The sequence below is a fragment of the Epinephelus moara genome, chromosome 23, assembly GCF_006386435.1.
Source record: "Epinephelus moara isolate mb chromosome 23, YSFRI_EMoa_1.0, whole genome shotgun sequence".
Classification (NCBI taxonomy): Eukaryota; Metazoa; Chordata; class Actinopteri; order Perciformes; family Serranidae; genus Epinephelus; species Epinephelus moara.
This window is the reverse complement of record NC_065528.1, coordinates 4757241-4778562: the sequence shown is the minus strand read 5'-3', so window position 1 is coordinate 4778562 and position 21322 is coordinate 4757241. Positions and strand designations below refer to the sequence as shown.

Genomic DNA, 21322 nt, shown 5'->3' with positions numbered 1-21322 from the left:
ACATCTCTCCTTTTATGCTCTCAAAAACTTTGACACCACAAATAACTAATATGAGATGACTAGGATTTGTACCCAGGTTCATTGTAAACTCTGACTAATCCATCTCACTGTTAAGAAGCAGAGAAATAACTTCATTAAAGCCAGAATTCTTTCTGAATCTGCAACATGTTAGTCTGGAGATATAAACTCGTGTCCTCTCACAGAATCGGTGATTAAAAGTAAAATTTCATCTCTGTCAGAGAAAACTGACTTGAGTTCAGACTGTTTACTTACAACACAGCTACACTCACAGATAACTGAGCTCATACCTGCCTGTCAAACAGCATCAACACATAAACCTTCCTGAGACAGTCCGGCTCCGAGTGGAGTCCAGCGGCCAGTGGCTACTTGCTCTACTGCCATTCAGCGGCTAACGGGCGGAGTTCCTAACAGCCACCGCTTTAACAAACTCCACAAATCCATTCAGCAGCTCCACCATCCACAGTCAGACGCTCAGCTGATCATTTACTGCTGAATTACAGTTCACAACTTGCACCAAAGGCTGACGCTGCTCTGGTGTGAATGTCTGAAAACATCCTGCCGCAGACTATTTACTGGAGTTTACCAGCCTGTCGATATGTGGCATTTAGAGATAATTACAAACATGATTGTTCTCGGCTTTCAATATCCGATATACCACCACTAACATTTTCATCACATCTCATCTCGTCAGTGAAAATTAAGCATAGATTTTGTCTTAGTTTTTATTATTAAGATCTATTTCTAGCTCCCCATCATCTCGTTTCATCTTGTCTTGTCATGGAAAAAGGTCATTCACAAAATTTTTTCGTCAGTTTTTGTCAATGAAATAAACACTGGTTACAGTTAATGTTCGGTGGTAAGGTGGTTAAGATATTTTCACCATGAGTTAAAGGATAACTCCGGTATTTTTCAACCTGGGCCCTATTTCCCCATGTGTATGTGTGCGTATGATTCATACGTACAGCTCATTTTAAAATTGGTTCAGTATTGAGGGAGGCGGATGCAACCGGGAGCTGCGAAACGAGCTAAAACGGTAACGGGGCAAACTTGAAGTATAAGTTTGCGCATTAAAAGTGCTTTTTTTCGCCACTTACCGGTTCAGATCGCCAGTGCTATCTCTTCAAATAGCATACTAAGCGTTTCCCTTACCTCTGGGCTGTGTGACGTCATCTCGCGAGAGCTTTGCTCCACTGTGTCTGTAGCTCTCTCTACTCGTGGGACAGCAGTTTTCTTGAGGAAGAGGTGTTTCGGGATTGGATGTCTTCTTTTCTTCGGCTGGCAGTAGTCATCTTGGGAGAAGTGAGCACTGTAGACCTGGTGGTCTGCAAGGCGCAGTGTCTGGACAGGAGTGTTAGCATCCATTTGTAGCACAACTAGCCACAACTTCAGCATCTCGCCGTCCGACAAAGGCAGCCTATGAAAGCTGTACGGGGTGTTGCACGACATCCTGTTCTTGCAATTCGGATAAGTACAAACACGAACCATTGTTTTCAATCGATGCAGTAAAACTCTCAACTGTACTCTGGGACAACCAGCGCCACTCCAAGCGGGAAACGCCTAGTATGCTATTTACAGAGATAGCACTGGCGATCTGAACCAGTCAGTGGCGAAAAAAAGCACTTTTAATGCGCAAACTTATACGGGACGCATTTGCCCCCGTTACCGTTTTAGCTTGTTTCGCGGCTCCCGGTTGCATCCGCCTCCCTCAATACTGAACCAATTTTAAAATGAGTTGTACCTATGAATCATACGCACACATACACATGGGGAAATAGGGCCAAGGTTGAAAAATACCGAAGTTATCCTTTAAGTTGGCAGGGTGGTGCAGTGGATAGCATTGCCACCTTATAACAAGAGGATTCCTGATTTAAACCTGGGATGAAGGAGCTTGTCCATGCAGAGTCTGCATATTCTCCCAGTGTCCAAAGAAATGCAGACCAGGTTAATAGGTGACTCTAAATTGGCCGTAGGTGTGAATGTGAGTATGAATGGTTGTCTGTCTCTATGTGTCAGCCCTGTGATAGTCTGGCGACCTGTCCAAGGTGTAGCCTACCCCACCTCTCGCCCAATGTCAGCTGGGATAGGCTCCAGACCCCTGCAACTCCCAACAGGATAAGCAGTTACAGAAAATAAATGAAAGAATGACTTAAGTCGTATACACAGTTAGTGACCTCCTGCCTGAATGGATATCAGAGTGTCAAACATTAAGTGTTGCTGAGGTAACATAAAGAGCACGCCCTGGTTCAGAATTTATCTCTTTGCCTAAATCTTGCAATCAAGAAACCTAAGCTGACCACAGTTAGCGTACTTCAATGAAAAAAAGTTGTAAAATGTGTGTTTGGTGTATTCAAAACTTTTACGTTACCTTATTGTACGAAACAGTTTTGAGTGCAAGCTGTAAAAAAAAAAAAAAATAAGTTGAGTGAGCAAATTGGGGTTTACAGTGTAGGAATGAACTCTCTTACTTTACTCTTTTATTTATGTCACTGATGTTGTTCGTACTGTTGACAGAGTTTTGTTGAATTAGAAAGAAAGAATAAAATGTTAAAAAAAAATGCAGGGTGGTTGAGGTCCATCTGCCAAAAGAAGTTAAGACAGAGGTGTGTCTGCTGCACATCTCCCGACAGCAGCAGATGTCTCTGGGCACATTACAGTGTTACATGCTGCCACCATGTGGACAGAAAACATTTCCAAGTCACACCACACCACAACACCACATCACCATAAAAACTGCACATCAACCAAACTACAGTTTTCATGCACTTCTTTAATATATCAGTTTTTCATATTCACAACAAATACATTAAGCTCTTTCTCCGTATGATACAGCCTTAAATATTTTTACACTCAACCGTTTTTTTTCTCAGAAGTCTGCCTATCAAAATGTCTTTTAATCTTTGTCTCTTCATTTTGAACATTTTATAATTTGTTACATTTGTAGTCTCCATGCCTCCTAGCAAACTGACAGTATTTTCTTTGTACAATTATTTACAGGTGGAAAAAACAAAGCAAATCTCCTTAAAGTTTTTCATGATAGTTCTCAGTTGAAAGGAATCAATGGGTTTAAGGTGCAGGCAAGGAGGAGAGGGAGGGAATGTTTGAGAAGAGAAATGAAGATAGAGAAGGGAAAAGTAGTGGATGAAGAGGAGGCAGAGGATGTGTGGTGAGAGCAGAGCCTCAGTGTTTACTCCTATAGATTCTATGACGCTTCAGCAGATATACATCTGTGATAATATTCTCATAGAAAATAAAGATCTCTACAGAAAATAAATACAGCGCTCATAAAGACATTATTTCCTCAGGTCCCGTCAGGTGAACAGTGAGCAATCAGAAAATGTGCAACAGCATATCTCAGTACAGCAGACAGCAGCTATCTGAGGGACAATACTGATGCCTGTGGAAGAGGACTGAGGCCATCTGCTACCTCTAATGAGGCCGAAAGTTCATTCTTGACCTGGGAAATAGTAGTTCCCATGTTTAAAAGCTCTGAAACAAGTGAGTAAGTAACCCTTGAGTTAAGCTTGTTTTGTTACCTGCTCTGTCCAAGGTCGAGAATGAACCGTCATGTTAAATATTTACGCCCATATGGACAGGATGTCCTTGGAATGCTCGCTCACTCTCAGACTGAAGCCGCTATAGCTGCTCTGAGATCAGTCATTAAAAAAATCTAGGTATAATTCTAGCCTTGAGTGAGAATGCTCAGGAAAAAAAACCTAGGAATTTAATCAAGATTCTAAAACTCGTCACAATTTGGACTTTGTAGAATTCAATGACTAAACTCAGACTCCAATTTTAATATCCCTTTTTTCCCCCACATGACCTCATCCTCTTCTGTAGGTACCAGTATTATTGGGCTAAGATTTGACAGAGAGCCTTCATTATCCTCAAAATGTGAGAACTTCATGACCATGACATTCCTGACATTTCTGTCTCTAATGACTCAACGTCTCCTTCACAATCGGAAAACAAGCTCAGATCTTTGAGGTGGTCATGGTCTTCTGAAAAGCTTAACTTGTGCACTCAGGTGTCATCATCATATCAGAGTTGTTACATGACTGGATGATATGTAGTATTTCATAAAAGGCCTATAATGTCCTTATACATCAGCCTAACCTGCATACCATGCTTGAGTCAAGCGCAAGTAGTGGACATATAATAGTAGAGGAGTTCAAAACCAAACTGTGAGGAGCCCTCTCTCAAAACCTACAGGTCAAATCTGGTACTGAGGTGGCTTACTGCTATTGGTTGGTATTAGGTGCCAGCAACAAACGGCAGTTTGTGCTTAACAAGTGTATCCAAGCCAACTGTAGTATCCCCGCACAGAAAGACGCGTGCATCTACTCATGGACAAGAGGCTTGTTACAGCACGACATGTAAACATTAATGGCGTCCTCTTTAGCTGAGCTGTAATGTTAGCTAGCTTAGTGGTGAGCTAGCAGTTTCGTGATACAGTTTGTGAATGTAGTTCAGTAGAAAGAAAATAATTCCTACATGAAACTGCTCACAACAAGGTCTGTGGATTATGTTAAATAACTGGGTCATGATTTCTGGAAAGAGACTTTGCTGTTGAGTTTTTCAAACATATATTTTTTGGCACTTTGAGCTCCACAAGCTAAGTGCCATCTAGTTCCATTATATTGGAGAGAAGGCAGACATCTCTACGGCCAATATCTCCAACACTCGGCAACTCACACCAAAACAATCTAGACCAGTAGTTGCCAAATGGTCCAGCCACGAGGTCCAGATTTCTCTTTAGTCATTGGTTCAAGGTCTACGCAGTTTAATATATTCAGCATCATATTTGCATTTCACCATGTCATCAAGCTAGTTTGCTGTCTCTGTCAAGTAGCTGTCCGTTAGTCACTCACTCTACAGCAGGAAACAACACTTCAAAATAAAAGCTCTGTGCCGGGAATTCACTGTACTCTAAATTTAAGGTTTTTTTTGTTTTGTTTTGTTTTTTACAAACTTGACATGTTAGTGAGTCACTTGTGGTCCATTCAGAATTGACCCCTGATCCACTTTTGGACCACGACCGACTAGTTGGGAACCACTGATCTAGACTGATAAACAGCACTACAGGTACAAGGAAAAATATGTATTTTTGAGTTTGAGGTGAACTGTCCCTTTAAAGCAGCTTGTGACAATATGTCAATGCTGTAGTTACAACTTTTCTGCTGCCCCCATGTGGCAACAATAATGAGTTACTGCAGGTTTAAAGCTGCATCAATTCTTTTTTTAGCCACTGGGGGCAGATGAACTCTACAACAAGCTGATGACCAAGCTGGTGATGGTGAATAATTTTCTATTTATACATCCAGCTAAAACATAGCAAGTTGTGAAGTTATGGTTGTGGTCAACAAGAGATAACAAATATTCACTCTCCTTTAGTTTCTTGGTTTGGTCTCCACCAACTCCTAGGAAAAACGTCTAAAGGGACAGCCCATTCCATGTTCCCAGATCTCAGCAATCACCTTAGCAAGTATAAAGACAGGAATGTTGTCCAAAACTACAAAAATAAGACCAAAGTTGTAATGAATCTGGAATAAATCCTTTAAAACCTTCACCCCTGCAATGCAACATGCAGCATGCTTCAAAGCCAAATTAAGTGATCTTCGGAGTGCCATCACCTGGGACCAAAGGCCACCCAGTAGCAGTTGGACATAAAGTACCTTGTTTTCACCAGTAGATATCAGGCTTTACACAGATTTGGTTACTCTTCAAATATTAATCACATTTGCTGTCTTAGCCTGGGTAATGTGACATTAACATAGATTTCATCTTTGTGCATCCAGTCCAGAGATACTCATTATTTAGGATTTTTGATGATGTACTTTTTCAGTTTTGATGGAGCTAGGCTAACAATCACTCATACTGTCTCAAGATGTTACTAGATGATCTCCTGTAATATTTCAGTCACTGAGCAACTCATAAAATTTGTATGAGCATAATGTTAGAAAAACAAACTCACTAGCTGGGAGTCAATCTTCTTATCTGTTTTTGACCTGCGATAAAAACAGCCCAGTCGCCAGAAGAAAATGTTGTTATTGTACATCACATAATTAAAGTAATGTAGTATATGAGTTGATTTTGTCATCAGGACGTGGAAGGGATGGTGGATGGTTTGACACTTAGGCGAGGAGCCTGCCAAGCTGCAGACCACTGTTAAAGACCAACAAACACGCAACCAGCTGTTATTTAGCAAGTTACTGCTGTGTTTCCGGTAACTTTTTAGGCACCAAATGTAGATGTTTCGTAGCAAGCCATGGCTGCTTTTCCATCCAGTATAGTGCTGCTAAAAGAAGTTGTTTTTTACTGAGACATCTCTGCGCTTTCAACCGGGAAAGTGGCGAGAAAAACTAATTTTTTTATCACATCGCTGCATTTCCAGCAAAGATAGTGCAAGGAAAAGAGGTTGTTTTTTACAAAGACATCTGAGCTTCAAACTGGGATAGAGCGACGAAAAAGCGGTTGTTTTTACTATGACACTGTTGTGCTTCCAACTGAGATACTATCACAAAAAGGGGTTGTTTTTAATGTAACATCTCAGGGCTTCCAACTGTGATAGTCCCACAAAAATCGGTTGTTTTTTATTGTGACATTGCTGCGCTTCCAACCGGTATGGTGCCACAAGGTTTTTCCCAAAACACACCAGCGTTTTCGGATGGAATAAGTGCCATGAAAAGTGGTTGTTTTTACCATGACATTGCTCTCTTTCTGTCTGAGATACTGCCATGAAAAGTTTTTTTTATCAAAACATCTGCAGCTTTTCCTGCAGTGATTATGTGATGCAAATCATTTTTGAAAGCCGAAAACATATTTTTCTAAACATAAACAAGTGGTTTTTGTGCCTTAAACTAACCACTTAAACCACAGCCTTTTTGAAATGTAAAGAAATGTAAAGTTTCAACGTATCTGCTACATAATAACAAATAAATGTAACATATCCGTGGTTTGCAGAAATGTACGATGCCAACATTTTTTCTGGTGATTGTGTTGGTAAAGAAAAAAAAGATCAGCAGGTGGAGTAAAAAGTAACAAAAAAGTCCCTGCAAATAATGTTCATTCACAGACGGAGCAGAACTATTGACTTAGAAGAGGCTTTTCTTAAGGTAAATCATTTTAGTCTCTACCTGGCGTAGCTTATCCCACCAGTTAAGTTACAATGAACATTTCCTGCCAGTTTGTATTTTCAACATGCTCCTTTCAGTGCACAGTGACAAATGTCCAAATTAGGTAGTGATCCTGGGCCTTGATGAGTGCTAAGACTGTCCTGGGTCAGGGCTAGCTGTTTCCCTCTGCTTCCAGTCTTTGTGCTAAGCTAGGCTAAACTCCCAGCAGCCTTATCTCTGTCCTGGTCGCACAATGATGATGACTGGTCAATAAGATAACAAATAAGTATATTTCCTAACATGTTAGACTGCTCTGTAAAAGGGAGGCAACAAAATGTGTAACACCGTTGCTGTGGGGGTTAGTTAATGATGGAAAGACATAAAACGATCCTTGATGAATGAGAGGAACCAGTCTGTCAGTGTCGGGACAGAAGCTTCAGCTGTGTGCTCTACCTCCACAACATCCCTTTATCAGCCCAGCAGTCTCATTCACTCAGCTCCCATCACTGTAGGTGTGGTGACATACTCGGCTGCTGGAAGCCTGATCAAAGACAGTCTTTAGATGACATCTGAGCCTTCCCAGCAAAAATTCACAGTTCAGTCCCTGCAGATGGCTCATGCATTGGAAATTGAATTTTGGGTCATCAGCTCTGTATGTCACAATTTATTCTTCAATTAAAAAAAAAAGAAAAAAAAAAGAAAAGGCAAGTCGCTCATTTGCTTCGATCCATCTTTACAAAGTGCAAGTACACGAGTCACAGAGACTAAAACAAGCGTCAAAAGAAAGACTGATAGCTTCAAATAAAGCGGTTCTGAAAATAAATCCATAAAACAAAACCAAAAAAAAAAAATCACATAAATAAGTAAATATCTGCAGGCCTGCCTGTACAGAAAAAGGCAAACATCGACGATAACAAAATAAAAAGAACCTGTAATAACACCTACAACCCTCAACACACGCTGGAATGAGAAAAAATACAGGTGCATGTGTGTAGAGAAAGTAAAAAGGTGATTGAAATGACTAACAGAGCTCCAGAGGATCACCGGTCCTTTCAGCAGGTAACGCTGCGGCTGCATCAGTCAGCAGCTGCAACAAGTAAGGTCCCCATTGTAAGCTGAGTGCAATATTAAAGCCACATGATCAAAATAGGGAAGAGAAAAAAAAAAGGGAAAATGACACGACATGCACTTGGTATCACAAAAAAAGGCTGGGTTTTGTGGAAAAAAACATGAGAAGCAAAGGAAAAGCTTTAAAGATGCTGTGTAACAACTTACTGTACACACTCCTTAGCTCAGTGTAAATGCTGGGCACTAGCTTGGCTTACACCAGGCTCTTAAAACAGAAGAAGAAACCCCTCTCGTGTGGCTTCCATCACCAAACAAATCTGCAGTTTTCCTCGCTGTGAACAGCTCCAGAACATGTCAAACTTTTCCCACTGAAAAATCACTTCGGCTGCTTTCACATTAACATGAAATCCTTCGATAAGGTAGAGCGTCACGGAGCACAATCAACACCTCTAGAGAATGCTAATCATCTCATTTGTTGGCTTAGACCAAGCTTTTTAAACAAAATGAAAAAATCCCTCTCTTGTTGCTTTCATCGCCGAACAAATGAGCATCCTCTTGTTGGTGGAAAAGCACAGGCTCTGGACTTTTCTACCGAAAATCTATGGAGAGAACCACTTCTCTCCAGCTTTTATTTTGAAATTTTTGAAAAGGTAGAGCAGAATCTGTTCGTTGATAAACATCTGTTGCAGTTTCCTCACTGGTGTTGAATTTGTCGGAGGCCAACAAGAAGGCAAAATACAGTATTTTGCAGAATTTTGGTCAGCATCGAGCCCACAAAGACAAAAAAAAGCAAAGGGCCTGTGCTGCATGACCGGAAGGAAAGCTTTCTTCTAAAATAGCTACCATCTCTTCAAAAGTAACAAATGACAAAAAAAAAGCTCAGCATTTCTAGCAAGTGCTAGCTAAAATCTGAAACATGAGAAATTAAAAAATAAAAATAGATCTATCTTTCAAGTCAGCTTCCTTCAGGGGTTAAAACCCTGCCGAGTAACCTCCAGCTCATCTCGGGGTCGGCTGGCTGACGCCCGGCCTTCTATCTCACCCGACGGACGGGAGGCCTCTTCTCCTTCCACAGGCCCCGTTTCTGCCGGCGCTCAAAGAGCAGTTCAGCGGCCTCCATCTTCACTCGCGCAGGAAATGATGGGACGAGTGGCGCCTTAAGCCCAGACTTCTGTTGACGTTTCACCTCCGTCTCTCCTCCCTTTTGCCTTCATCTTCTCCCTCCAGCAGGCAGTATGCCGTCTCCTCCTCAAAACCGTTTTAGTATGGATATCTTTGTGTCATTTTTTCTTTCTTTTTGTGAGATTCAAGTTTCTTTTTTTTCTTTTCTTTTTTTTAATTTTCATTTTTCCTAATTCAGTTTTGTCTGTCGCTGTGGCTGTTTGCCTGCTGGACAGCATTTTGTTGGAAGGACTCCAGTGAGGCCGCCTTCTTCAGGTGGACAGAGGAAGAAAAAAGCACATTCTTTGAGACAATTTTTTCAGTTTTTTCAGTAATGAATGAATCCACCGCATGGACACGAGACTTTTGAGAAGTGACGAGGGATGGACTGGTGGGATCTGCAGCACTTACTTAAATGCCGAAAATTCCCCTGAAAAGTAAAAAGAAAGATAGAGAGAAGATTAATGTGTAGGCACTGCTGCAGCCGCCACAGTAATGTCAACTCAGGCCACCCTCCACTCTCCAGAACTAACTATGTTAGCAGCGCAAGTCATGCTAATGCTGCTAACAGAGGTAATAACAATGCTAAAGGGGTTGGTTACAGACCGCCATCTAGCCACGATAAAATACGGGAACAAAGAGCCCACTCTCTGGTCTCTACTGGCTAGCTAGCAGCTCTGCACTGTGCCCCGGCTGGGTGGGAGATAGCTAGCGGTGCCGCTCATTCAGCAATTAACGTTATTGCTAGCAATGCCACCATGATCTATGGTGGTGGGACAGCATGGCTGGCACCCCATGGTGGCCACCCTCCACTCTCCGGAACCAACTATGTTAACAACACTAGCCATGCTAATGCTGCTAACAGAGCTAATAACAATGCTAAAGGGGGTTTGTGGCTCAAAATCAAGCTGCTTTCTCACCAGGGCTACCTGGGGTGAGAGAGTAGAGGGTGGGTATATGTTAGGCTGACCAAACGTCCTCTTTTGCCCGGACATGTCCACTTTTCACATCCTGTCCGGGGCGTCCGGGGGGTGTTTATAAATTGATGATAATGTCTGGTTTTCCTTGTGTGTGTGTGTGTGTGTTAGAGTGCGGCACGGGCCGCATATTTCTGTCCGAACCCGACAGTCATTCTGTTTTGTTATGTCCGAACCCGAACCGAGCCCGACATTATTTAATTACTAAAGCACTGAGTTTGTGTCACACAGTTGTTATGGTTACAGGCTATTTAACAGGCCGGGCTGCGCCGTGGGTGCTCCGTGCAGAGGGAGACCTCCATGTTTGAGACGGGAGCGGGCGGCGGGAGGTCCGAGGCTTCCAGCGAGGGGAGAGGTAGAAACAAACAGCCAATATGTGTGTGTTCTGTTCAGGTGTTGTCACGTAAATAACAGTCCCCAAGCAATAAACAGGACAGACAATAGGATTTTATTTATTTTTACACTACATTTTCACTGAAAGCTGACCGAATCCGACCCGAGCCCGAATACAATTTATACATTTTTGACCGAACTCGGCCCGACCCGTCGGGTAGGCCTACCTTCGGGACCCGTCAGGCTCGGATCGGGTAGCCACACTCTAGTGTGTGTATGTGTCCCCTATTGGGGCCTATTTGAATTTCTGTCTTTGAGAGATATTATTTTGTAATATAACTGAATTTTCTATCCATACATATAAACTTTAAATATATTAAAATTATAAGGCATCTTCGAGTAAACTGCGAGTATCATTTAAGTAGGCTATCTCATGGCCAGGCCGAGTGTCCTCTTTTTTGGAAATCAAAATATGGTCATCCTAGTATAGGTTTCTGCAGCAACGCCGTTATGCCACCATGGGTCAGGATAGCATTACCACTAATAACATCAATCACTGAATGAGCTAGCTTGCTCCCATCAGGCCTGGGCGATGCACAATAGAGAGCAATGGTGGCTAGCTAACCAGCATAGCATGAATACCTTATTAGCTTTGCTGTGGTAACTTAGAGCATAGTACTAGTACTACTGAACTGAAGAGTAAAATTAACTTGTAACCAGACAAAAATGTTATCTGCATGTGCTGATAAATGACTAAGCGTTGACATCCCTAACAGCAATACAGATCTTATGTGGAGTTGTTCTTGTGGAAAACATGGTGAGCCTTTTTTTGCTTCCTGTGTGTTATTATTCAGAGGTGATGGTATCTGGTCAAAAACAGGATTTCAGGATCTAAAGCATCTTTCTGAGAGGATTACCAAATATGACATCAGTAGGACAGCACAGCACAACTGGGGTTCCTTCTAGGATGCAGCTTTACTATTTGTGGTTAGTATCTGGGCATCCAATTTTGCTTAGGGATCTTTACACCTAATCCAATTGCTTACATTCTTACTTTATTTTTTTCAATAACTATTTATTTAAATGGAGTCTGGTGGGACTGGGTCTAGTTAAACAAAACAAGAATGTCTGTCTCTGTGGGGATCCTTTCTATAATTTTGTCAGATACATGAAAAAGTAATCTGAGCCTGTCAGTGGCAAAATCAAGCACCAGTATGTGTGTGTGTGTGTGTGTGTGTGTGTGTTTTTACTTGAACCATGTATCATCAGTTTTACCCTTTCAGTGTACAAACACATTTGAGAACTGAGACCATGTTGACAATCCTTCCTCCCTCAGTAATGTAGTGATGTAGAAAGGTGCTGACAACCACTGTTGAGACTCATAAACATCAATCTCAGCAGCAGCTGTTAGGACCTCTCCTGTGTACATGTGTATAAGCTCTCATGTGTATGTGCGCATGAGCTCACCATAGCCCCCGGCCTGGATGGGGGTTTTGGGTGAGGCGCAGGCGTACAAGCTGAAGTCCTCCGTCTGAAAGCCAGCTCGGTTTAGCGAAGGCTCTGAGGCGCTGCGGTGGATTTTGGGTAATGAGCGAGCAAGCAGCTCGATGGACGCCAAGATCTGACAGAATACACACAGCACAGCCGCAGGGTCATCAGTCACAATCAGTTTGATCACCATTGACAACTAATCAAAACCATTAACGATGGCGTGTGCTGCATTTGGAGAATATACAGAACTGAGTCATTGTTTCAGTTCAGCTGCTTTCTCTCATCCTATGAACCTCTGAGGCCATCTGGTGGCAAAGCTAATCAGTTCCTCCTTGATTTAAATCTGTCAGGTTTTGGGACAGAGGAAAACTTATTAAAAGAAAAGAAATCCAACTTTTTCAGGCATGTGACAGGCCAGGACAAAAAAAAAAGAAAAAAAAGTGGGAAACTCAATGCACTTTGAGAAACACTATCCAAAAACAAATTGTGTTATTTGTCCCCTGTCATAAATTTGGCAAAATTATTCAAGTACTATTCAACAGGAGTGGGGGAAATAATAGACACAACATATTATTACAATATTTTTGTGTGGCAATATTGTATCAATATCAATATTTTATTATATAAATTAGTAATATTACAAGTACAAATTAAACTTTTGGTGGCCGACTAGAATCATAAAATCAATTACTTTTTCAGCTCACTAGATAAATTTTGCTGCAATAAAAATCATCGAAGTGAGATGGACAGACTAAGAACTTGTTATCTTATTGGATAAAAACAGATGTTGAGAACTTTTCCTTTTGGGACACAGTTTACAGTTGAAAAAAGTTAATAAATCACAATATATTGCAATATAATTTATCCCAATACTCAGCATATCGCAACTTTTTTTAATATTGCATGAAATGATGCAATGGCACTAAACCCAAACAAACAGACCGATAGAAGCTCGCCATGGAGGCAAAACACACTAAAAGAAACTAAAAGAAAAGAGTGGGATTCCAGCAAAGAGGAAAACCTTGTGGAGTTGTGTCAGCAGAACCCTTGCCTGTATGATGTGTCCTCTAGCTCTTACTATGATCACGTAAAGAAGGACGAAACACAGAAGGAAAATCTGGGTGCTTGCAGCTGCCAGGTGAGGAACCTAGCAGCTACAGTATATAGTGGCCACAAAACTTAAGGTTATTTAATAATGTGACCCTCTATGTTGTGCTTCACAGTTGGAGAAGTAATAACCCATGCGGCATCCTTGTGCACTCAGTATGGGAAGCTGTCATCGTACAGTCTGCATACATCAAACTTGATGTCAAACCCAAGTTTATTAGATCCATGCTGCACAGTGTAGCTGCACTAAACTTAGAAGATTGCTAAAATCTCACAGCCTAAAGGAGGCTTTAGTCTCACCTGAGGGAAGAGAGGCCGCTCCTCTCTCTTCTTCTTCAGGCAGTCGGCCATCAGTCTCTTCATGGCCTTTGGACAGTTGCTGCGCACCTTGCTGAGGTCAGGAGACAGGTAACCTCGACCTACCATAAATATGATCTGTGGGAACAGAAGATAGGAGTCGTTAGTATTTGTTTGCAGGGATAATCACTCTGTAGAGCTGTAGCTTCCAATAAGCTTAAGTGTTGATGTTAGGGAATGTGACTGAACAGTGTTACTGTTATACTTTTACACTGTTTGCTGTGCTAATTTTATTATTATAAAAAGCTATTATAAATTGATTAATTAAACTGAATTAAAACTAATTAGATTAATCTAAAGTAAATTAAGTGCATTTAAAGGGATACAGTTTGTACAGAAGAACAAGGTTGAATCAAAAATCTTGCTTGCCGGGTTCGGTTCGGGTTTGGCCCACTTCACATGCTGCTGTGTTGTGCTATGGCCTATTCTAGAGCTGGAATTTGTTTTTTACGTAACAACACCTGAATGCAACACACAGCAGTGTGCCTGACTGTGCATAACAGCAGTCTTTTGATGGTCATTTACACACTGTCCATAACAATAAGTATGTCAGGTAACAAACTGGGTCGTGCGCATTGGGGTGGAACTCCGCTGTGAGAGCCGAGACAGAAATGACATGCCGTGGTGTAAATGAGACAAGTAACATAATACTATTTAGTTTGTTTAATAAAAGGACAAGGTATAGACCTGTTCTATAGGAAAGGTTACCTTAATTTTATTTTCTATATAGCACCAGATCACAACAGAAGTCATTTAACTTGACCTTCAAGGGGGGTTGGGGGGCCACTGGATATGATAATATAATGGTAGGGGAAACAATGTTGTTTACTAACAGTAAAATGGGTCTATTGTTTATGCTTTTATATTGGGTTAGGTAATATTGAGTATGATAGAAACATAGATTGTGTAAAACAGGGTTCCTACACATTTGGAATTTCAAAATTCCATACTTTTCCATACCCTAATTTCCAGACTTCTCTGCGATTGTTTTTTTTTTTCAGAGAATATGCGACATCTAAGTAAATATATCAGTGTATCATATTTCACATCATATTTAATTATTCTTAATAGGCGATTGTAGCCAAGTACCATAATGGCATGCAAATAAAAACCCAGTAAAGTTCAATGTCTGGGCTGAGGCAAAAAGGTTGGGACTCTGGGTGCAAGCGATGCAGTAACGAGACGTCTGTGTTTTTTCCTTTCATATGGCTCAGAATCGCCTTCTCCCCCATGTTGGCGATGTCAAGCGATTTCACACAAAGCTTGCATCTAGCTCTGTGTGTGAATTGGGAATCCTTGGCCAACCAGTATTTATATACGGTATTGTCAAGCCATCCATCCAAAAACTTGCATCTACCCATTGTGAACCACGTGAAACTCGTCTTCTTGTCGAAGGTGCAGTGTTGGAGTGAAACTTGATACCTGGGGGGCTGGAGGAGGGTCATGGGGTAGCGGGCTGGACATACCACTTGTCAATCAGGTAAAAGGGGCGGTATGTTTTCTGAGACATTTGCTCTCACACAAAATGTGCCTGGCCCGGCATAAAACACGATCCGGATTGATTAAATTATTTTTGGAAATACCTAATTTTCTATTTTAGAAAACAGTATTTTAGAACAGTGGTAAGAGTCTGGAAACATAAATATTTTTCCATACTTCATTTTTCATTTTCCATACTTTTTAATACCTGGAAATTGATCAAATTTATTTCCATACTTTTCATACTTGCGTAGGAAAATAATGAATGAAGCCACTGTGATGTCACCAATTCATATGTGGACTGTTTTAAAGCCTGGAGTTCGCCATTTTGGCCGTCGCCATCTAGGATTTTTGGAGCCAGAAGTTATGAGAGGGTGGAGCTGATTCTAACGCTAGCTTTTAGCTCAGTTAGCACATTGCATTTACAACTATGGTTGACTGTGCTAATGCTAATGCTAATTTTTGCTAGCAAAAAACAGACACGCCTAAAACCATTCCAAAAAAAAAAAGAAAAAAGAAAAAAAGTACTTACTGGAAAAACAGAAATTCCAACTCCTTAGAGCATCTTTCAGTACAACCAAATAATAAACAACTTTTTTAGGCAACAAAATTGTTATAATTAACTTTCATGCAATATATTGAACATGTGTAGCAGAGTAAGCTGTGTTTATGAAGCATCTGTGTCGGTGTGATTCACTGAGTCCTCTCACCTGGTCTCTGTTGTTAATGTTGGAGTAGGGCAGTGCTCCTGACATGAGCTCGTACAGGACGATGCCAAACGCGTAGACGTCCGACTGAAAGCTGTAGGGATTCTTGTCCTGCAGCCGGATCACCTCTGGAGCCTGACAGAGCACAGGTTACACTGACTGTCACATGGCATCCACCTCACACCTACTTTTAAATCATTTCATAATAATGAACCAAGAGAGGGAATGTAAAGCTAGTAAAATGGAAACTATGTGAACTGATGTAGTAGAGAAACACTGACCATCCACAGTATAGAGCCAGACAGCTGTTCAAACTGGTGGGAGCCACTCCAGCGGGACTTGACTGTAGCCAGACCAAAGTCCCCAATTTTCACTGTCAGATCCTCGTGGAGGAAAATATCTGGAGGAGACAAGGTCAAGGAAACACTTCTTCTACTTCATAGCTCTTTAACATGAAAAGAATTGTGCTTATATTGTCATCCTTCCTTGTCTGTTAGCAAGTTAAATCCAAACATCATCAACAGATGTAAATTTCATGTGAAGGACAGAAAGACCTCAAGATGAACTGATTGAGTGACATGATTCAAAAGGATACTGTTGCTCTTCAGATCTCTGTGGATGATTGATTTGGCGTGCAGGTAACTGAGGAGGAAAAGAGAAAGTTTTTAGACCAACTGCACGCATTGTGCGAATGCTGTTGCATTTGCTGAGGAACTCACTCCATGCCCTGAGCGGTCTGCCGGGCGATGTCAATCAGCTTGATCATCTCAAACTTGGTCTCGATGATGTGCAGGTGGTGGTACAGACTGGAGCCTTCACACCACTGGGTCACGATGGCCAGCTGAGGCTTGGTGGTGTAGCCCATGAACAGCAGGATGTTCACATGACGCGTTTTCCTGAGTGTAAACACACACAGCAGGTTGATGAAAAGGTTGTTTGGTATTGTTAAAAGGTAATACTTCAGTGATATGATGTTAATTTGTCATGCATTATAAAGTGCAAAAAGTCCCCTAATTCAAGGATAGATGGCAGAAGTTACCTGAGGACTCCCACTTCATTCTTGAAGGCCTGAAGCTGCTGTGGTGTGGGAGCGGTGACATTCAACATCTTCACCGCCACGTCCCCTGAAAGGAGACGGAGGACATGTCAGTCAAAAAAATACGCAAAAGTTGGTTATAAGAAAATGTTGTACAAACACAGCTGCACAATTTCCCCAGCCCTCCACAGTGGGCTCCAAAAGGGCTTTGTTACAAACCCTTTTTACACAGAGATGGTGCTGTAGGGCCGCTACAAAGTCCCTTCTTTATACTTCCTTTGGATTTTTACACAGAACCAAATGACAACGGCATCGTCATTATACACTGCATCTCAGCTTCGCAGAATCAAAAGAAGCGTGACAGGCATTACATGTAACACAACTATTGAAAGCTACATCCCAGCAAGCAGTTTTTGGTTTAAAAAACGTCTAATAGCCGTCTACATGAAGTCTAGGCTAAATCACGGCTGAATTTGGGCTGTCAGTGAAAATTTGGTAGACGTCTAACCATAGCCAAAGTGTAGACGTCATCAATTATACGGCTATGTAGAAACCATGTCCAAAAAATGGAGATAAACATATTTTAATTACTGTTGACTCTCCATACGTGATTGAATATCATACCGCACACCATCTGCAATGGTGAAAATTACATTTAATTAATTTCAAAATTAAATCGGCTAGATTTGGGTTACATGTAGCTAGACTACATCGGAGCTAAATATAGCCAATACGTTTAAATCACGACTATTGCTTGCTGGGATGGCTCTGTATGTCTAATTTGATGTTTGTAATCAAAAGTCAAATTTGTTCATCTTAACAGGTAAAAATATAACATCTAAACAGGTCAAATGTGCCTTAAGATGACAGAAAATGCCCTGTTTAGTGCTTTCTGGGTGCAACCATTTCACCAGTTTCGGTGTTAAGTCATCTATTCTGAGTGTGTTACAACAACAAACAAAAAAGTATTGAAAAGGCACCTAAATTTCGGTATACTGTGCATCATTAGTATCTGAAGCTGAGTCAAAATAAAGAGTGTGGATTTATGGTATCAAAGGAACATGTCACCCAGTGTGTCGGTATGGTTCACTGAACTGCTTGAGTTCTTTGTATGAATAGTGTGTTGATACCCAGACGATTCCTGGCTTGAAGCTAGTAGTCTGATAACACAGTACAGCATTGGTCTTACCATGCCACTTTCCCTTGAAGACAGTTCCAAAGGATCCAGAGCCTATCCTCTGACCCAGAGTGATCTGACCCTCAGGGATTTCCCAGTCATCACTGGAGTCCCTTCTCCCCAGGGTTTTCTGTTCCACAGGACACTCAGTCAGCACAAGCACATCGAACATGGACATCCAACTCCAGAAAAATACCAACATCTGTGTCAATGTCTCACCATCTTATTGCGGTCCTCAGACGAGGACGACGACTTGCGCTCCCTCTGCGGGCACGGCGACTTCTGTGGAACCTTGACATTGGTCAGAGAGCCAGGTAAAGAGGCGGGAGGCGTGGCCGACAGCCCTGTGGTGGAGCCTGGAGGGGGGTCAGGGATGAAAAGAAGGGAAACAATAAAAGAAGAGAGGTGAGGTGGGAAGCTAAAAAAAAAAGGGTGAGACAAAGAGTAAAGAAAGAGGAGGTTTGGGCGAGGACAGGGATTGAGGCGTCTGTATCAGGTGTGTGTGTGTGTGTGTGTGTGTGTGTGTGTGTGTGTGTGTGTTTGTTTGGTCACATGCAGAGAGGAGGTGAGGGGGTGCTCGGTTGGATGGCAGTTTTAATCATTTTAAACTTCATAAAGTCCATCACTGTTATTAACTACCTCTGTCAGCATCACAAAGGATTTGATGTTTGTTTGTTTTTTTTATCAGAAAGGAGCCTGATTTTAAACTGTGTCAGTTTATAGATGGTTATACAATGACTACATATATTTACTAAATCACATTTTTGTTTAGAAATATTGTAAGCCCAAGCTGACAGAAAACAAGAAATATGCGATTCTTTTGTGTGAACTTACCCTTTAAATGTTGGAAGTCATGTTGATTATGTTCTCTTTTACATCAAACAGCCATCTAAACAAATGTGTGTGTTTTCATTTGATGTGATGTGACGAAAGCCCTGGAGTCAGAAGTGATGTCACTTAACTTGTAACAATTATTGATTCATTATTCACTACAGTTACTTGATCAAAGGAGCATTTCAGCAATCAAACCACCATCCATAGAAAGAGTGTCTGATCAGACTAGTGGTGAGATTTCTGTGTAACCTGTGAGCTGTCAGGTTTGTGTGGTAGAGAGAGCATGTGAGGACATAAAAGGAAAGAGAGAGAGAGAGTGGGGGACACACAGTGGATGGGACACAGGGCTGGGGTTGGTGTGTGGGGAGTGGTGGGGTGGAGAGGGTGGAGGACACAGGAACACACAGAGGCCTAACTACCTCGGAAAACAGGCTCGGGCTCAAAATCAAACACTATGTCATTGGGGTAGGAGTATAGGAGGGGGCTTGAGGTCCGTGTTCGGTGCTTCCTCAAGCAGCGGGCGGGGTGGGTCGGGGGGGCTGCAGGGCAAAGAGAAACAGACAGACCATCACTGCTACTCACCCTGCCCCTCTCACCTCTAACTACCTACAACTGAGCTTCTGGATGGAGAGTCCTCCTACCATATTACATGTGTTCCTCAGGGTATAAGCAGGTTACACACTGCTACTTTTTACTCAAAGATACAGGTTGTAAATCTTGTTGTAAACATTATGGGATATTCTCTTATGTGCTATCTTTCCTGAAGTGAGATGAGAAGATGTATATCAGTTTGACTGTCTCTATCTGTCTGTTTAAGATTCTGTATGTGACACTCAGAGCGTTACTACAGCAGCAAACCACTATTTGCTATGTAAAGTTATAGTGGAGTAATGGAGTCATGTGCAGAGAATGAAGTCACGCTCGCTCTGTGGTGTTATAATCTGAGCTTCTCTGTGGTTCGTTGTGGTCCACACATGCATACTAGTTCATGTGCGTATCCCACTAGCTCCTCTGTAGCTCATGGCCGCAACTTTGCACTGCTTTCATACGGCGATTACTGCTGATATTGGAATGGCGTCATCGTGGAAGCTTACCACCCACCGTTAGCTCTATCAGTGCTGTTGTAGTTCTGTAGTGCTATTTATGGAGTTCGCACCGTAAGCTGCTAGCTGCCAGCTCCGCCTCCTCCATGTTGAGAACTGTATGCAGACAACTCATGCTCTGAATTTTACTCAGAGCCCATTTAAGAAATGAGTTGGAGTCAGGATGTTAGCTTAGCTTAGCATAAAGAATGGAAGCAGGAGGAAACAGCTAGCCCACCTCTGTATGAAGATCAAACACATAGACTAGCGTCTCTAAAGCTAACCAATTAACACCCTAATGATTTGTGTGAAACTGTATCATAATTAGTGTATGAATTCTTGAGTTATGGCAAACATACATTTTCGGGGTTCACAGTGACCTTTGACTAACACATTTATAATCAGTTTGTCCTTGTGTCAAAGTAGATGTTTGTGTCAAATTTGGAAAAAGAAAAAAATCCCTCAAGGCGTTCTTGAGATATTACGTTCGCAAGATTGAGACAGGCGCAAGGTCACAGTGACCTTGACCTTTAACCACCAAAATGTAATCAGCTCATTGCTGAGTCCAAGTGGCCATTCATGCCAAATTTGAGGAAATTCCTCTAAGGTGTCCCTCAAGGTGAAATTCCCTCAAGGACCTGGAAGACTGGATGGATGAAACCTAAAAACATAGTGCCTCCAGCCACAGCTATCGCTGGCACAGAGACATAAAAATATTGAAATATAGCAAGTGGCCTACTCATCCATCTTTTAAGTGGTTACGTCTCTAGTCTGATCTCAAGCACACAGCTGATATTTACATGGTAAAATCACTGGTTTAAAACTACAAAGTGGTTACTATGAATGAAGTGAGAATCTGATATTTTTAAAATTGCTGGATTTATGACAGAACTATGGATTGTGGACAATTGGGTCCCAGTTTAGGAATTTGACTGCAACAGTGCAGTGGCATTGTCAAACACACTGTACATATTCCAATGAAAATCAAGAACCTTCATTAAAAAAAGTATTCAGACCTGTCTGTTTCTTAGCAGGATATCTTATGAACTTGTTACCAGACTACTGGTAAAAGCTAGGACATGTTTTCACAGGTAAAAAAACCTTGAAACAATTCCTTAACATTGTGAGATGAGGAATGCTACTTGAATAAAAAAAAATCTGTATGCCATGGCTGTCTACTATTTTGTGTTTTTATGTGGATTCAGATGGAAACAATTCTATGCTCTTTTAAATGATCAAATAACACATTTTGAGGATTTTGCAGCAGGACCTCCCTCTAAGTCTTTTAAGTACCAACTAAAACCCTATTTCTGACAACAATTAGTTCTCTTATCAAAAGCATGTGTTTAGCTTTACATCATGAAAACTCCAACAGGCCCC

At 41.5% G+C, this 21322-nt stretch overlaps 1 protein-coding gene across 2 annotated transcripts in view; it reads right to left on the bottom strand.

Moving 5' to 3' along the window:
- Positions 1 to 7026: 7026 nt before the first annotated feature.
- The window catches only part of braf (B-Raf proto-oncogene, serine/threonine kinase), a 33059-nt gene continuing 18763 nt past the window's right edge, over positions 7027 to 21322 (bottom strand). The window contains exons 10-20 of one of the 2 annotated variants that reach the window (XM_050036122.1): positions 19280 to 19399; positions 18246 to 18382; positions 18039 to 18156; positions 16853 to 16937; positions 16533 to 16709; positions 16409 to 16455; positions 16095 to 16213; positions 15817 to 15948; positions 13571 to 13705; positions 12140 to 12293; positions 7027 to 9792 (exon numbers count right to left, since the gene is read on the bottom strand). In XM_050036122.1, the coding sequence (XP_049892079.1) occupies positions 9770 to 9792; positions 12140 to 12293; positions 13571 to 13705; positions 15817 to 15948; positions 16095 to 16213; positions 16409 to 16455; positions 16533 to 16709; positions 16853 to 16937; positions 18039 to 18156; positions 18246 to 18382; positions 19280 to 19399 (1247 nt within the window). In that variant the 3' untranslated portion in view covers positions 7027 to 9769. The remainder of the gene's footprint in view (positions 9793 to 12139; positions 12294 to 13570; positions 13706 to 15816; positions 15949 to 16094; positions 16214 to 16408; positions 16456 to 16532; positions 16710 to 16852; positions 16938 to 18038; positions 18157 to 18245; positions 18383 to 19279; positions 19400 to 21322) is intronic. The other variant, XM_050036123.1, reaches the window with a different exon arrangement.